This window comes from Poecilia reticulata, linkage group LG16 (assembly GCF_000633615.1).
Source record: "Poecilia reticulata strain Guanapo linkage group LG16, Guppy_female_1.0+MT, whole genome shotgun sequence".
NCBI lineage: Eukaryota > Metazoa > Chordata > Actinopteri > Cyprinodontiformes > Poeciliidae > Poecilia > Poecilia reticulata.
In genome coordinates this window covers 20,427,795-20,445,948 of record NC_024346.1, presented here as the reverse complement: position 1 = coordinate 20,445,948, position 18,154 = coordinate 20,427,795, and the positions used below count along the sequence as shown (strand labels likewise).

The 18,154-nt window shown below is 41.6% G+C and overlaps 2 protein-coding genes across 3 annotated transcripts; one reads left to right on the top strand and one right to left on the bottom strand.

The window, feature by feature from the left end:
• Window positions 1-9: 9 nt before the first annotated feature.
• Window positions 10-4,434, top strand: ubxn11 (UBX domain protein 11). The gene is made up of 14 exons (XM_008432292.2): window positions 10-224; window positions 320-360; window positions 1,231-1,341; window positions 1,432-1,529; window positions 1,643-1,694; window positions 1,786-1,871; window positions 2,520-2,604; window positions 2,699-2,916; window positions 3,006-3,083; window positions 3,151-3,265; window positions 3,361-3,464; window positions 3,541-3,617; window positions 3,969-4,112; window positions 4,193-4,434. Exons 1-14 carry the CDS (start codon window positions 151-153, stop codon window positions 4,332-4,334), a joined length of 1,425 nt encoding a protein of 474 aa, XP_008430514.1. The 5' UTR covers window positions 10-150; the 3' UTR covers window positions 4,335-4,434.
• Window positions 4,435-5,279: 845 nt separating this feature from the next.
• cep85 (centrosomal protein 85) lies at window positions 5,280-16,617 on the bottom strand. 2 transcript variants are annotated; one of them, XM_008432293.2, is made up of 14 exons: window positions 16,484-16,617; window positions 14,938-14,997; window positions 14,699-14,830; window positions 11,073-11,839; window positions 10,179-10,309; window positions 9,937-10,054; window positions 9,662-9,847; window positions 9,092-9,244; window positions 8,833-8,987; window positions 8,618-8,735; window positions 7,991-8,041; window positions 7,804-7,911; window positions 7,197-7,440; window positions 5,280-7,100 (listed from the first exon to the last, which is right to left on the bottom strand). In XM_008432293.2, the coding sequence occupies exons 2-14, from the start codon at window positions 14,975-14,977 to the stop codon at window positions 6,937-6,939; spliced, it is 2,367 nt and encodes a 788-aa protein (XP_008430515.1). In that variant the 5' UTR covers window positions 14,978-14,997; window positions 16,484-16,617; the 3' UTR covers window positions 5,280-6,936. The 2 variants fall into 2 exon arrangements, with proteins under 2 accessions (XP_008430515.1, XP_008430516.1); XM_008432294.2 differs by lacking the exons at window positions 14,699-14,830; window positions 14,938-14,997; window positions 16,484-16,617 and adding an exon at window positions 12,430-14,662.
• Between the last annotated feature and the right edge of the window lie 1,537 nt (window positions 16,618-18,154).

Genomic DNA, 18,154 nt, shown 5'->3' with positions numbered 1-18,154 from the left:
CTAGCGGCTGACGCCGGCATTTTCATGTTTTCAGCTGGGATCTGCGTTCTCAGTTGCTTATGACAACAGACTGTAAACAAACTGAAGTAAAACAAGGTGATCCCCTTTGAATACGGTCGAACAAGAACCAACAACGTCTTTTCTTTTAAAATGAGCACTCCTTTATCGATGCTGAAGAAAACTAGGCGTACTCCCCTGCAGGACTCTCTGATGGACGAACAGGGGTGAGAATATAATTTCAACCTCAGCTCCAGTGTGCTTCTGTGTAAAATATTCAAACACATCATGTAGATACACTAATTCACTGTTTGCCCTGCAGAGGTAATAGAAAGGTGCCATTCAAGAGGAACCTGCTGCAAGGTAGGCTGCACTCACAGACCACCAGCAGAGCCCATGCAGCAAGGGAGGAAGATTCCCTGAAGGAATATTCAATTATTAATATATTACTCAAGCTGCACATATCTGTATGTAAAAAAAAAAGTCCTTCAGTTAAATATAAATACTTAATGATGAGGAAAAAAAGAGTGTTCGTTATTACAGTATGCAGTTTTAATACAATTTATTGCCTTTTTTGATCTGACATTAGCATAACTTTAGCCACAAATCAAACACTAGGAATTGGCGAAAAAAAACAACAAACATTGACATTTAATGTAAGCACCCAACAATTATTGGCTTTTTTCCAATAATAAAAAATATATTCTACAGTATAAAAACAAATCTAAAAAACAAACAAACATTGAGTTACCTGAGATTAAAAAAGATTGGTTATGAATTATGAACTAAATAAAAACTTTGACAGAAAAAGCTCTTGAATACGTTCATTTTTTATTGCAGCAGCATAATCACACACTGGAAAATGTAGAAAAACAAAACCTATAATCTTAGCTCAAGATAAAAAAATCTTATCAGGAAATAATAGTTTTAAACAAGTGATTATGGAACCCCCTGCTGTTAATAATGTGCACAACCACCTTTTGTCAATTAGATTAACTTTTTCACAAGCCTGAAGCATACAAAGTATATTTTTCAATAATTGCTTCAGTTGCTTATATTTTGTGGAGATTCTTGCTGGTGATTTTGCCAGGAACCATTATTTCTTAACATGCCAATTTTTCATGATTGAAATTAAGGTTGCATTTTTCACAGCTTTTCATCAATACAATATTAATGTCATCAAGGTGTTTTTACACATCATAAACCATTAAGATGCATATTTTAATGCCTCAGAAATAAAGGCAACACTGGTTGCTGACGACCCGCTAAGCCCCAGTCCTCCTCAGTCTCACGCTGCGACCAACGTCGCCTCCACTTCAAAGTCCGGAGCAAGATTAAAACAAGGTGCCGCATTCACTTTAATGCCAGTATAAATTATATCTGTTTCTGTTTGATTTCAGCATTAGGAGATTTGTTTTGTACTTTAACGAGCAGGTGCTCCAAGTGACTTTGAGCTCATGGCAGCCATGATGCATCGAATAACTATGTTGGAGAACATGCTGAGGAGTCAAGCTCTGGAAATGCACCAAAAGGTCAAAAAAAAAACAACAAAAAAACACACAACTCCTCCAGATGAGCAGAAAAACTTCAAAGACATCCACCAACAGGACGAAATCTCACAGAGTTTTTCTGCTTTTATCTGAAGGATGAGATGATCTCTGTTTTGGAGGAGCAGCTGAGGTCTCAGGAAGAGTCAGGTATTTGTGTGTAACAGGCTCAGATCTGTCCAGGTCGGGGATGTTTGTCTGAATTAAAGCGATTCGCTGGCTGCTATCTGTCCCCGTGTAGATTCAGAGGGCACGCCGTGTTTGAGTAGCAGATATGAGCTGAAGAAAAGGTGCCAAGTGCTGCAAAACAAAGTGCAAGAAATGGAGGTAAGATTTACAGAAGCATCCATGTCGCTTCATATTAGGACCAATGCAAATAAAATACCAAGTCATCTCATAGTTGTGAAGTGGAAGAAAGAATAAAACATTTTATGAATTAAGATACAATAAGTGTGGCATGAGTTTATATCTATTCCACTTTACTCTGAATTTCCTAAATGAAACCCAGAAGTAGCTAAAAGTTAGCCATGCACTCCACACGTTTTCCCTTTTTTGAAGATTGGCAAGAAGAATCGTTCGATTAAAGCTTTTCCCATAGTGAAACAAGGTGTTGGCAGCGTCATGCTGTGGGGTCTGAGTTGCTAGAAAGCTGGATGGAGCTAAATACAGGTCAACCCAAGATGGAAACCTGTTAGAAGCTGCAGAAGACTACAGGCTGGAACGGTCCAGTCAAAGTCCAGGCTTAAGTAGATGAATAACTTGAGCTATTTGGAAAGAAGAATGAGCAGAAAATTCAGAAAATTCCTATTCCTATTCCTCTAAAGAGTCACAGCTGTATCCTCTCATATGGCAGTGGGATGATACAAATACCCATATTTTTCAGTCTTTAATTAAACTTTGTTCTTCTATTTAACAGCTTTCTGCTTAGTTTGTGAGAATGAAGCAGGTTGAATGCGACCTCCCTTTTTCTCGTAGAACTTTCTGGGTGACTATGGTCTGATCTGGGTGGGAGACGAAGACACCAGCAACTCAGAAGAGAGTCCACGGAATACAAACTCTGGTATAGTTTGACCTTGCTTTGCAGACTCTCGGCTCTCTTCTAATCAGCACAAAAGTTTACTTTCATCTTCATACTGACTGTGTTTCCTGTGCAGGACTTTCTCCTAACGGGGGCTTCCAAATGAACTTTGACCTTGTCCTTCGGAGGATCAGGGAGCTGAACGTCCTCGCAGGGGAAGGGGAGTCTTTCGTACAAGCAACAGGGACCGGAGCCAAGCTGGCGAAAAAAGATCCCATTCAGCTGAGACTCTACAGGAACGGCATCGTCATGTTCGACGGTCCGTTCCGCTCATACCAGGAGCACAGCACCCAGGTTGGCTTTCTGCTCAAATCATTCTACACTTTACTGGGCTGGATGGTTCTTAATGTGTAGGGTTTTTTTTTTTTTACTGATTTTTACAGCAATGCATGCAAGATCTAATGGATGGCTACTTTCCATCTGAGCTTCAACAGAGATTTCCAGACGGCATACCTTTCGAGGTGCGTCTCTGCAGCACTTTCTCTGTTTGCAAATGTGCAGGTGTCTCACAGGGAATCCCTCGTCCAGGTTCATGACCATCGAGATGATGAAATCATGGTCAGGACGCCATGGCACACGTTTCCTGGTGACGGACAAGCAGTTTGTGGGAAGGAATCAACAAATTCAGTCGGCTTTATGCCAGGTTTGATCAGAACTCGTCACAGTTGCGGCCTACAGTGGAGGATTAGTCATCATCTTTTGTTTCTTTTTGGTTGGTGTTTTGGTTCTGATTCTCAGATAGGAGGCTGAACACAGATCAGTTCCTCAACAAGCTGCCGAAGGTAGTAGTAAAGGCCGGCAACGTGTTCGACATCAGGGGGTCCCTGAGGAGAACGCTGCAGGTGAGCAGCAGAGATCCATCATTTACGCTGACAAACCCAAACCTCCGCTTAACAAACACACCGGTTCTCTCATCAGGGTCTCTCTGATGCTCCGAGCAGCAGCAGCTCAGAGATTCTCATTGACACACCAGCGCTCCGAGCGATGACGGAGAGGTAAACAAAGTGGCTGTGAAATGAGGTCAAGCCTCTGTTCTGTTCAGATATTCTGCAGATCGTGATTTTATGAAGGAAGCCCATGTTTAAAAGGCTGAAGGAACTGGCTTCTGCACAGCTGTATTTGATGTCAAAGCCTGATTAAATTCTGATTTGCCCGTGATGACTGATGACGGAGATTCTGGAGATTACTGCAGGCTCCGATGTGAAAAATGGGGCAGGCCAATCTGGAACATCTCGGGATTATGTTTGACGGCAGAAGCAGCAGCAGCAGAAACAGAAACACCTCGCTGCTGATGGTTCAGGAAAAGATTCAAGTTTTAATCTGTCATTTTCACAATATTTCCTCAGGACACAGAAGATCGACTCTGACAAACCTGCCCAAGCTGTCGTCACTCTCAAGCTGAAATCAGAGGATGGAAATCTCACCTATGTGATGAAAATGAGCCTCTCAGAAACGGTCGGCCAACTGCGGGCCTATCTGGACAAACACAGGTGGAAAAAGCATCCTTGTGAGCTTTTGACTTCTGTCAAGTTTAACTTTCATAAGCATGTGGTTTCTCGCTGTTCTGCAGAGGGACAGGTCAGCCGGGTTATGACATCATCAGTGCATATCCACGCTGCAGCTTTGGCGATGACAATCGGACCCTCCAGTCCTGTGGACTCTCAGGAAACGTCACTCTGAGGCTCTGTCAGCGGCAACAGCGACATCAGTAAACTCTAAAAGAGTTTGAGCCTCTTCTTCCTTAAGGTTTCCTGCATCCTTCAAGCATTTGGGATCGATAATTAATAAAGAAGAAACTGTATGTTTAACACACACGATGGTTAAAGCTACTTCTATTTAAATTTCCACTTGTAAATTTCCAGGGGTCACCAAGACACCAAAAGCACCTCATGACCAGAGGATCTGTGATTCTGGGCCTGGTTCTCTTCCAAGTTCCCTGGCTCTCGTGTTACTCGTGACTCTTTGTAATACCAGATTTGGTGGGCTCTGCCAGAAAAGTAAAGAGGTCATCACTTGGTCTTTCAACCGGGTGAAGATCTAGAACATTCAGTTGAACGTACACTAAAACATCTAATAAGATCACAAATCAACTCAGTCTCAGACCACAAAACCTAAATCCTGCAGAAAAACTTGAGGGTTGAACTGAAGAGAGGAGAGGAAAGGATTCAGGACTCTGGATGGTCATCAGAGATCCCTCTCTGTACGCTGCAACCTAGTAAAAACGACTCATCTGCAATTTTGAACATGCACTAAATAAATGTGATTATTGAGGCGTGGATTTCTCTCAATTTTACAGCACAACATTATGCTCCTGCAATGAAAGATTTAACAGAGGTGACAGTAAATGCAGCCAGTTCTGCATCTACTGCAAAAATGTTCCTTGGTATTTTTAGACTAGAGAACTGTACACTAGAAGCACAAAGCAGATCAAGTGTTTATAGTTCTTATATAACATGATACAGAAAGCGAGGACTAAACAAGTGAGCTGTCCTGAGTAATCATTACAAAGAAGAAATGATTTAACCTGAATGGGTTCACATCTGCTGCTCTGATGTCTCACAAAGCTTAGATTAGCATGCGTCCAACACCGAACTGTGAACAAATCAGTTCTCAAGACCTTCGGCAGCCACAGTAAACAACAAAACCACTGCAACAAATTCAATGAAAAACAATGTCAAAAATCTTTATTTCTACAATATTCAGTTAAAAACATAAAACAACAGTAAGAAAATAGACGTCTTTTTCCCTTTTGCAAAACATTTGAGATGTTAAGGCATGCGGAGCCTGACGTTCCAAAGCGAAACCTTGTGCTAGTTAAGTTTTAAGGTCCCATGAAATGAAGTATGGCTTGAGTGTCCCTGGTTAAAATCTTTTATTGTATGTCTTTTTTCTCTCTTTTTTTGCATATCTTTATTTTTAAAATCCCTTTCACCTCCTGTAAAGTGTCGAGTTTTTCCTAAATGGCTTACCCTATACTTGTTGTGATTTGGGGGTGATCCCGCCATCCCTGCTGATGATCACCACGGGATAACAACAAACACGTAGGAGAACCTGCTCCCGTCTCAACATCCTATTACAAGTGACCAGAACAAAAATGACACTTCATGGGACCTTTACAAAATCTTCTGAACACATTAACACATTATTATATGAACAAGTTAGGCAGGCCCCCCCCAAAACTCCCCCCAAAAGAAATCATTCACACCAAGTTATCAAAACAAAAATAATAAATAACACAAAGGGTTAATACTGTTTCTTAGTCATTTATCAGTCAACTACTCTGCCGAATGCAAGTCAGCCATCATAGACGTTAAAACAGATCCTACAAAAAGCTTTCCCAGACTAACAGTTTCTACTCCAAATCGTTAACCGTGAACAGAAAAGAGTCGGCGTTTCCTCGGCTGCTGTAATGTGTCCCTCTGTTTCCTACATTCAGAGTCAGGGAATGTATTGATTATCCTACTGGTTGGTACTCTGAGAGAAAGGTCATATTGGAAGACTTCAGCTGCAAACAACCCTTCCGGTTGGTCTGAATCGAGTTAGCATTGTAGTTGCAATCAGGACAAAGGCACACGCTGGTGTTCAGTCAGAGCGACGGCCTGCGGCGGGGAGGCGAGCTCGCCAACGTTCCCGCTTTAGACCAGAGAGTCTCTTTGGTAATAAAACTGCTGTAGGCCTGTTGGTGTGAGAAGCTGATTTGGTTTGAAACCCTTGAAGTCGTTACGTCCCGTATGTCACAGCACAGTCCATCGTTACAGTGTTCACCATTGGAAATAATGATGCATCGGTAACATTTCTTTGTTAATTCAGTTAAAAGCACAAAGTTAAAACATGTCCAGTTGATTGTCAACCACTAAAAGGATCATTCCCCCTAAACAGGGAAATAAAGATTTAAATAAATTAGATTTCTGGGACTTCCAAACAAAGCGTCATCTACTCGAGTAAAACAAAGAATAAGACTGTTTGGTAACTGGTAATACAATAATACAATGTCAACCTCGCCAAACCTCACACTAACGCATACACACACACACAATGCTTAAAGGATCAAGTAGTAGAGGTAAGTTATTTCTGTAAGCCCTTGGACTGAAATAGACGAACTAAGGGAGGCGTCTGAGCTACAGCTAGGCTTGGGACTCAATGTTCAGTCAGGTGAGAGAAGCTAAAGAGAAACCATTTTGGTTTGTCCTCATTCTAGGAAATTAAAAACCTGGGCTTTCTTCAAACATTAAGTATCAAGGAAAGAAAGCCTGAGAGATGCCAGAGGAGAACAAGTGGTTGCTGCAGGTTTCCTCCATCAGAGAGAAGTCGCCGTTACTGAGTGATGCAGTTCTCCCCCATGTCCTGTGCGTAACGATCCAGAATGACGTTGCGCAGTTCCTCCACGTCCCGCCGGAGCTGCTGGGCCTCCACCAGCTTCTTCTGCAGCACGTCTGGTTCCATCCAGTCCTCATCCTGCTCAGAAACTGCTGGAGGTGCTGGGAGAAAAAAAAAACAAACAAATAACTAGTTTATCTCCAAACACTTCCAGATGGAAAGTTTTGAATAAATGTTAGAATTTCAGCTGAGCCTACAAGTGAAATCAAGCAGCAGAGAGAGGTTGGGGTTCTGTCCCCGGGCTCGCTGGGTCAGGATGCTGCACAGCGAGCGCAGGTCGCCCAGACAGGAGGCGATCTCACAGTGCAGCCTCTGTGTGAGATGGGCCCCTGCCGGCTCGAGGACGGACGAGGCCTGGTTGGAGATCCTCTGTTCCGGATCACTCATCTGCTCCTGCAGCGTCAGATTCTGCTCGATCAGCTCCTGGTTCTGGGCCGACAGCTACAGAAACAAAGAGTCGGACATGAACACGTCAGGATCCGTCCGTGTTAAATGATTGGAAATGTGTAGAAATCAGAGTTGGATGAAAGAGGCATCACCAGGTCAAAGAATTACAAACACGAGAAATCAGAAATAGGTCATAAGATACACACACCTTAATTAATCTTAAAAAAAAAAAAAAAAAAGGTTCCACATTTTTTGTCACTCATTTCCCAAAGTAAAACTCCTATAATAATTGATTATATATGGGATAAGTGACAAAAATGTAAATGTTTTCCATGATAATGCAATGTAGGTAAATATATCCAAGAAGTTTTGTTTTTTTTCCCCCAAATGTAAAGAAGAAACTTTTTTAATCCTCACCTCCTTCATGGCTGTGTGGAGCTCCAGGACATTCGTATCTTTAGCCAACACTTCTTCCCTAAGAGCCTGAGAGCTGCTTTCTTCCTGAGAAATCTGCTCCTCCAAAGCCTACAGATACAGAGGCAACACAATGTTAAAACAACCGGAAGCACACAAAGACTCTGCGTCGTTTTGAAGAGAGCAATACCTGGATTTGGGATCCAAGCTGTTCCATCATTCGATGTTGCTTCTCAATAACCTGAAAGGAGAAAAACTTGTCAAAATGACAAAGTGCTTTATCAGCAGTTTAATTGATAAACCCAAACAAAGTGGAGCCTGATTGTGAAATGGATGGAAAATGTCAGCAAGAGACTCAGATGGAATGGTTTAGATTGAAGATTATTAATGTGCTAAAATGGCCTAGTCAAAGTCCAGAACTATATTTAATTGAGAAACTGCCTTGAAAATTGATCTTCAAAGGTGTAACTGCAGCAAAAGTGGCTCCATCTACTTTTGATTTTTCTGATTTTTATGACAAAAAACACACTTTTTCCGCTACACAAATTATGCAGTTCATCACACAGAATATAATGTAAAAAAAAATAAGATAAAATAAAATGTGTTCTAAATATTTTAGAAAGATAATGCCAGTCATCTTCAAAAATCCACTCAAGAAACCATGAGGAACAAGCATTAGAATATTATAATCCCTTTTGTCCTCACTCTCATGTACTCGGCTCTACCAAAATACACACACACACACACACACACACACACACACAAACACACACACACACACACACACACACACACACACACACACACACACACACACCTTTTTGAGCCTCTGCTGCTCCTCTCTCAAAGCGTCGTTCTCTGCTCGAAGCTTCTCCATATCCAGACACGGGAGTCTGGCTCCGTCCTCTAGGCCCTGCTGCACCCGCTGCTGCATGCTGATGAAGGCAGTAAACAATTCTCATTATGCATTTTCACTAAAGTGGACACATAATTCACCTGCTGTTGGGGGGGGATGACACATCTTGTACATACTCTGTAATGGTTTTCAGCAGGTCTCTCTCCCTGCGTTTCTGCTCCTCCAGCTGAGCATCTTTTTCCTGGAGCTGTGAGCGCGTTTTCTCCAGAGTGGCTTCCAGTTCTCTAACCTTTTCTTCTAGCTGAGCCGTCTGCTGCTCGGCCTCCAATAGCTGTGAAAAAAAGGGGAACAAGTCATGTAAGTTTACATTTATAGTCTACATACTAGAATTAATGTGCAGCAGCAATTTAGATTAGTTAAAGTAAGTGTTCTTACTTGCTTATTCTGACTCTGATAGTCCTCTAAGGTAGGCAGGTCAGCGAGGTAGCGCTCCAGAGTTTCAATACGCTGCTGGTTCTCCCTCTTCAGCTCTGCCTCCTTTTGATATTTCTTCTTCAGGTTGTTGATGTGTTTGTCTCGACTGCGGATCTGCAGATTCAACCAGACGTGTAGCACAGAGTTATATATAATCAGTAAAAGTTACTACAGTCGTTTGGCGCACACTCTGAACATAAACAAGCTGAAAGCTTGAATAAAGTCATTTCAGTAAAACGCTCCAGCGGCTTTCTTTCATCTTGCACTGATAAAATGAGGAAGTTGACAGAGCAGGTTGAAAGTTATGCTCAACATTAAAAATCTACTCTTGCAGTAAAATTTGGGTGGGTTTCTAGCATCTACAGCCTTATATACATCCTCCACTTTACCCACTGAAGTAAAGTCGATGAAAACATATTGCTGCTAAAGAGGAAGGTCAAATTTGCAGTTCTCGGTTCAGTTTCCTGGTAATTCTGTGGTTCCTTTGATTGCAACATTAGTGTTAGGTAGACATGTCAGATAAGCACCAACCCTTTCTTCCTGTTTCTTCATTTCCTCTGCGTGCCTCTCGCAGGCTTCCTTCAAACTCTCAGTGAGCCGCCGCGTCTCTGCCTCCACCGCACCGAGCCGGTGCTCCGCCTCGGCCTTCTCCAGCACAGCGCAGTCGGTGCGCTCGGCGAACTGAGCTCTAAGGAATGCGTTTTCCCTCTGAGCCTCCTGCAACGCCACCATGTCATATAAGTGAGTGAGAAACAACAGCGTAACATATAATTTCATGACGTGAAACGGAAGCGCCGTGTTCTGACCTGAAGACGCAGCATGAACATGTCGCCGTACGAAGCGCCTCGACCCAGCAGGGCGCCGTGAACCTGCAGTTCGCTTTCCCTCAGCCGCTGCTCCAGCTGGGCCATGTGCTGCTTCTGTCTGCATCATCAACACATCCAACAATGAATAACAAAGCATGAAGTCGATAGATAAAGATTCCCTTCGTTCATGTGCTTAAAAGAAAAGTCCCAGCAGGAATAGTAAACCTGTTAGAAACGCTTACCTCTCAATGATAAGCTCCTTCTCCTTCAGCAGACTCTCGCTGGCTTTAACCAGAGCGTCCCACTTGCCGGACTCCGAGTGCAGCGGCGTCGAGTAGAGCGGGGGATACTGGCTCACTCCAGCATTCATCAACTAAATTGGAAAACAAACAAAAAAAGTCAATGTCATTGAGTCAAAGCTGAAATATAAATCAGATGTCTGCAATAACTTACAAAGTCACATTTACCATCCTTTAATTTCACAAATGCTCGAAGCTTCTTCACATTATGTTACTGCAGAACAAACTTCAGGCTATGTAAGTGATAAAACGTTGAGTAGAGAATAATGTAAAGAAACTGCACTTGTCAGGACATTTTTTTATTGTTAAAAAAAATTAAGACTCAAATTGGTTTTCAAAACCTTTATCAAGAGACGAGTTGTCATGGCGACCAGCACGTAGTTTATTCTCACCAGGTGCTGGAGGAATGTGTAAAGAGCATCAGGCTCAAACCTGAACGATGTAAAACCTTTAGAGAATCTGAAACACTTTTAATGTCTTCTTTGGAAAATATTTGACACCAAACTGATATAAAGGAAGGTAGGATGGTCATACACATACAAGTCCACCAACATGTGATTCTTTCAAAAGAATCCATCAAGACTGATAAAACCAGACTTAATTTCTTCGCTGTATGCAGTAGTGTTTCTTTAGGATCCCCCGAGTCATCCAATGTTTCAGAACTTAAACAAGTGCCGTAATGTAATGGCCCTTTGTTTCCCCTTAAAAAAATGTTTTCAGCTTTTACCAACAGCCAGATAGTTTCACCAGTTTCCCATAACTTCAGATTTTAGCATCTGCACAAATCAAGCAAAAACATCTGTCAGCTGGAAAACAAAGTCTTCCTAATACGCTTACCTGCATTTGTTCCACTTGTAGGCGTAAAGTCTCCAGCTGCTGTTTTTGCTGCCAGCTAGAAAGTTCACTGCATCTGTCGTAGCTTTTGGGACTCGTGTGCTCCCTGAACAGAGCTTGAGTCTGCAGACTGAGCGGGCTTGAATAAACCCCGGCAGATCCGGCCGCGCCCGGCTGACTCCCCCTCTGATTAGAGGTTTCTGCGATTCCAGGGAGGCCAGGCCGTGCTTCGGGCAGAACCTTGTAGCTCTGCTCCAAACCCGCCCTGTACGCCTCAGACACACAGTCTGCAGGGTCTCTAATCCCGGAGGTCTGTAACCTGAGCCTGACATCGGGACACAGCCCTCCCAACAGGGCCGACTGATTCAGAGTGGGCTCCACCGGGGGAGAGTCGAACCTCTGGCCCTCATCCAGCCTCGTGTGATCCGTGGGAAAAAGCGAGTGGTCCAGCCCGTTGACGAGGCTGCGGTAGCGGCTCAGGCAGTCCGGCTTGGGTCCCACGTGATCGACTCCTGCACCCGGCTGGGCGTCCAAGTTGGGCGAAGAGGCTGATTTAGAAAGCGAGGAAGACTTGGATGTGGAGCCACTCGGGGTTCTGGAACCAGAAGACGACCTGTGACCCTCGGTCGAGGACAACGCGTCATCCGGGCCGAAAGAGCGCGGCTTTGAGGCCGAGGCGCCAGCCGTGGAGGGCATGACATGAGCAGTGGGGATGGGGATCTGACTGCGGATGGGCTGGAAGGAGGGGCTGCTGCTGGAACTGCAGAAATCTAAAAAAAAAAAAAAAAAAGAAAAAAAAAAAGAAAATGACATTAGGTAGCGCATAAAAAGTTACTTTCTTTCCACTTAGTATAAAAGTAGACTTTGTTAGATTACACCAGAGCAGTACTGATATTCATGCTAAAATTAGAACAATCATTATTTTAGTAGATAAAATAATGACTCTTATTTACTAAAATAATCATTAGTTGCAGCCCTATTACAGAGTACCAAGAAGTCTGCTGCAGGTCAGTTTCTCTATTTTCAGACAGAAGTAGATGGAGCGGGGTTTATGGGTGGCCTACTTTGATGAGGTGTCACCTCTGAAAGAATTAACTGGCTCCGACTGACTCAACTCAGGGAATAGGCTTAGAATAGACTCACATCAAAGCTCTGAATGAATGCTCCATATTTGAGCCAAAACAAATGCATCAGGTGTAAAAGTGGATAAAGAATCTGAATATTAAAGAGGGTCACTCTGCTAAGCATGCAAAATGTCTTTATACAAGAAGCTCAGACATCATATTAAGCAAACAAAGAACATCAGTGAGAAAGAAAAACATAGAAATTTAAAATGAGCCTGTAGTTCAGGATGACAAACCTGAGAGATCTGTTGAAGTCTGAAAGTCGGGGAGTCACTCCAACTCAGAAAGACAGTTTGCTGTGGCATTTTTTACCTAAAGCTGAACTGAGGTTAGAGCAGCAGTAAAACGCGCTGAATCAAAACAGGAAACAGCCTTCTGCATTTCCAGGCACCACTGAAACTTTCTGCGACGCGTAGACCGACGGCTGCGTGGCGAACAAACCCTTCTCTCGAATCTGTATTGTCCCCAAAAAGCCAAACCGGCCTGGACCGAGCTCTGAGCCAATGCACACAAACAAGCGTACGCAGGAAAGGTTAGGGGTATTTATAGCTCACCTCTCATGTTACAGACTGATCGGTGGGCGCCGCTTATTTAAGCACCTTGCCTCCTCCAAACGCAACACCCATCACAACATGGAACATTTTAAACCACAACACCATTAGACCAGAACTTCAGCCCCATAACAGAATCACAAGATGATCCAACGCATTTAAACGTGATGGGAAAATTACAATTTCAGCAAAACAAATCTTAAAATATATTAAGAAAAAGGCCTTCAGGCTTCGTTGATTCACGACCAGCTAAAACAAGTCTAAGCCGTTCCGTAACAAGAACTTTGTCAAGCGGTTTACTCAGCAGACATTCCTTCCTTTTGACAGCGTATAAAGTAACCCAAACTCAAAGCTTCTTCACGCTAGTTTCACATTAAAGCTTTCTCTACGCGTTAAAAACAAGTCAAAATTTTGGATTTAATACGGTCCTTTTACAAGACCACCGAGGCCAGAGTTGTGACAAAGCCAGTAGCAGGTACTTTAATGCATTATAGAGAGGGAAATAACAGAAAGGAACCAGGGGAACAGAGCAGAAACAGCATGAGCAAATGAGAAGTTGGTCTAAGTTGGGCAAACCTAACCCAGAGGTCAGCAACCTTAATTTATATTTTACTATTTATTACATGCATCAAAAACAAGAACTTGTACCTGTTTCCAACTATAACTACAATCATCCACTAATAGTGTGTCCTCAACTCAGATGCACTGTGAAGCAGAAATTAGGATAATTTTGTAATGCCAACAAATACAGAGCTACTATAAAAGAAATGACGCAACAATTCTTGCTCCTTTGTTTGTAATAAGGTCATTTAATCTCTTTCCACACTACTGAGAAATGAAGAAAAGCCTAATTAACCAAATAAGGTAAACAGATTGCACCCAAATGACATCACAGAACTGCACCTTTTATCCCATTCTGTACAACAAATGCATAGAAATTTAATTACATGACAATTTAAAACCTTTAAATTTAAAAACGCTATTCCTCTCTAAATCATTTATGGTTCAAGTTCTGGTGTTGGGTGGCTAGAACTGTAATTTGCAGACAATATTACAAATGCAACGTCAATCATTCTTGGGAAAGTTGCCTTGCTAGCCTCAAGTTCAGATGTCTGTTTGCAATAGTTATTTCACAACTTTAGACATCTCAAAAGTAAGTAAAAAGATTATTCCTTTGGAAAACGCGCATTAATTATTCCCCGACACTTTTCCATGAAGGATGGAACCTGGATCAGAGATTTTTATTGTCCAGTGGTAGAAAGGATGGCAAGAAAATCCATCAAGTTCTGTCAGAACTAGGACCACATCATTGGGTTAATTATTTTGCAACGCCGACCATTAGCACCAACTTTGTCAAGCTCTAACCTAACAGGCCCACTGTGCTTCTGATAAACCATGTCATCTATTATTCTACTGTCTTTCCCGTGGAAACTGCAGGCTCCCCTCCCAGGTGGCCATTCATAACAAACCACATTTTAGAATAATATTTTTTCACCAGGTTCTAACAACAGAACCACCTCCAGAACAGTATTTTCATTTAAAAGCATAATGTGTGGCAAAACAAAAACAATGATCAGTTTCCACACCCAAGACAGGGGACTACTCCCTGTTCAGTTGCTGAGTAATGGCGTTTCAACAACTCATCTTCTCAACACAGCAGTGAAGCAGAATCTTGGATCCGTGGTAGTTGGAACATTTATCCATTTCTATAAAAACCCTTCGGCGATAGATCACAAGCCTCTTCCCTCTCCATGAATAACCCAGTAAACAAGACAACAGATAAAATCTATTTGATTGCTGCTACCTAAAAGTGTTGGGGGCATGCGTCTGGGCATGCTAGCATCTACAGTAATTACCAAGTACAAGTGCAGGCTGCTGTCAATGCCAGACATTCTTCAAAACAATATTACACAACACGCCACAGGGGTAAGGAAGAGCTATCAGAAGTCATCACCTTCCATGCTGTCAGATGCTGAAGTGCCGATCCCGGTGTCCCCGCTGTCGGACGTTCCCGGCCGGCGTCCAAAACGGCTTTGGAACTTCTCTGAAACAGCTTGCGTCTGCCACTCCATGTCAGCGAACCGACCTAATGTGTGTTTGGGGAAAAAGGGCACAAAGACAGCGGCGTGTTACATCAACACGCAACGAACTGATGCACCGTGTCAACATTTTCACAGCTGAGTGTCAACTTACCAGGGGATTTGGATTCAAAATATCTCTGTGAGGTCGTCATTCCATACAAGACAATGTCACCTGATGGAAATATACATGCAAGAAGCAAGTATAAGTACAGCAATACTCAAAAATGTACCTTTACTTTTAAGTATTTCCTATGGAAAAAAAAAAAAGATGCAATACAAAGTATTCACAACTCTTGTCATGACTCTTTTGTACATCTGTCATCATGTTCCAATCATACAATTCAATGTCATTAGCATGAAGGCCAACCCAAATGAGCACACAATTATGAAGTGCAAAGAAAATGCCAAACGCTTTCAAAGCGTAGCATCTGAAAAGTGTGTTGTGCATTTGTATTCTGCCGTTTCTACTATGGTACTCTTGAATAAAAGCCAGTGGCAACCTCATTAGCAAATACTGAGTCACATACACGATTTGATTTAAGTATGAAGCCACATATATTAAGTGAGAACCTCAAGGATTTGGTAAAGAATGTTATTGGAAAAACAGCATCATAAAAACTAAGGAACACATCAGAAAGGTCAAGGATTAAGTTGTGGTTACGTTCAAGTTTAGAAAAATAAGTTTGGGGTAATATGCATTGATCCAAAAAAAACCATTGTGTAGATCACTAGAAAACCTAGCCAAGAAGACCATGTTAACTTTGGAGGAGACCCAAAGACCCACAGCTCGGGTAGGAAAAGAAACACTGGGTTACGTACTCCACAAATGTGTTGCTTCTGGAAATGTGGTGACCAAAACTGACCCAAGAGACGACAAAATATTACAGGGATCAGGGGACATAATATTATTGCAACGTACTATATTTTGGTTCTTTGAAAATATCATGTGATTCAGCTGTTGGTGTGTTCACCAAAATATCAACACGTACATTTAACACGAGGCTCTCAGGGTAAATCCTCTTTAAAATATTAAACCTGGCCTCAGACGGTGTAAATTAAGAACAGAGTGGTTTTGTAACAGGACTCAACAGCTGTTCACAGGACTTTCTGTTCTAAGTTACAACAAAAATAACAACATGGGCACATGTCTTATATAATAGCCCTCACAATAACTTGTTCTCTTTATTTGGCTGCGTGAAGCTGTACGTTGTTTTTGACGAGCGAATGTGACAAACAGAAAAATAAGCCGCCAGGAAGCTAAAACTAATCTTAATGAGTACCTGATTCAAAAAGGAAATGCCTTGTTAACGAGTCGAAGCAAGCTCAGAGCTAACCACGAGTAACCCTAACTAAAACCGATGCTGTAATTTACGTAAATACATACTCTGTTCTTCCAGTTTAGGCAAAAAGCCCAACATATAAAAACATTTTTTTTGCCCCAGCGTAACATTTTTGGTGTTCTGGGATGCGCAGCGCTCTTACCCTGATTAGCTAATCCGCGATAAATCCGTTTCCGTCGAGCGAGCTAACAGCTAACTCAGCACTGCGATTTACTTAGCGAAAGAAGTTCCTACAGCTTCACAATTGCCAATCAGTTTATGCGATTGAATTCACAGAAAAAAGACGATATCTACACGCTTAAAAGCATGATAACTTACCAGACTTTCTACATAAAGAGAAACTGCATTAGTAAATCTCGGATAAAGGCTCGTAACTGATGCCGAATCTGTACCATCCACTGCTGCTGCTGCTGCTGCCGTTGTTCCGCTAGCCAACGGTTCCTCACCAAGACAACCCTCAAGACACAATGGCTGCTCGTTTAATGTCACAGCACCGCCCGCCCACCTTTCAACCGTGTTTATCTGTGAACGCGTTTTAGGGTGTACTTAAACTAAACGGTTGCATTTCTAAAATTGTATAATGATTACCCTTCTATATGTGTAATTTGTTGCATCTTTCAATATTGTAGCTAACATTTCAAGGTAAGCAAACATGTATCTCTCGTTTGACCGAATTCTACTGTAAAACAAAACGAGCAAACCCAAGCAAGATGTGCTGAGAAATCTAAAATAACATGCAAATAAGCTATGCAAAGGTTTCAAACGCATTTATACCTATTGTGATTTCTAAACAATTTTTACAAAACTGACAGAGCTAAAAAAAAAAAAAAACATTTCTGTTTATATGTTAAATAGAATATTAATGAAAATTCAATTTCAAAAAAATATTCACTTACCAAAAAGGGAAATAACTGGTATTGTAACTCATAGAATAAAAATTTCTATGAGGAGTTGTGGTGATTATGTTGTAGGAGGGACGGATCTCATGTAGCAATCGCTGTTACAGTGAGCCTGTAGAAGACACTCTTCAAGAACAGGATGATGAAGATTTTGTGAAGAATCCGTCTCTGCACAAGAATCTCTGGAGGTGGTACAGCAGTCCCTAAAACAGAAACACCCTTCTTCATTAGCTTGTTTAACCTTTTCAAGTCACCAGATCTGATGCTGCTACTCCAATAGATGATGGCAAAAGAGGATTACACTTTCTACATCAGATTCTTCAAATATAAGCAGCAATACAATATGCAACAAAAAAGTTTTGTAAGCAGGCGAAGGGTGTAATATTCTCGAGTGAAGGCACATTAAAACCAAGGGACTGAAAAGATTTTGAGGAAATTAGAAATTCAATAACATATTCAAAAAAATGTATAAACAACATAATAGTCTTTATGTTCAGTCTTTTTATGTCACTATATACCAAATTGCCAGGTTGGACTTAAGAAGTAGTTGCCACTTTATACCTTTTTAAGTAAGAAATGTTGCTATCTACTGCAGAGCATTCCATACCAACTGTGTCAATTTGCATTGTTCAAGATACGAAGTGGCTATCATTTATTGTCACTTTGACAATAGGCGATTTAATTTAATCATCTATTGTCTGCTTGAAGTTTACCAAAAGACTATAAGTTTATATAACCTGAAAATTAGGAACCCTTAAGAGTTGTTTTGGGTTTTTCAGGGCTCCTCATCTTTCATGCTTTGCAAGAGACAATTGGCCCTAAAGGAGATTTGAACAAAATAAGTGGGAGTTAAGCATAGAACAAAATGAATAACATAAAATCAAAATAAATGATCACATTTCAGTATTTTTTCTAACCACATTTATCCATAATTCATGAAAAGTCTTAACGACATCAACATTATATTCCGTGGTTTAAGTCCATAGGTACAAAAAATTTATATACAACAATGTGTATAGGCACAAAATACATATTGGTACTAATTAAAAATTGGGGCTTGGGGGCTAACTGACCTTCAGCCATCACAAAT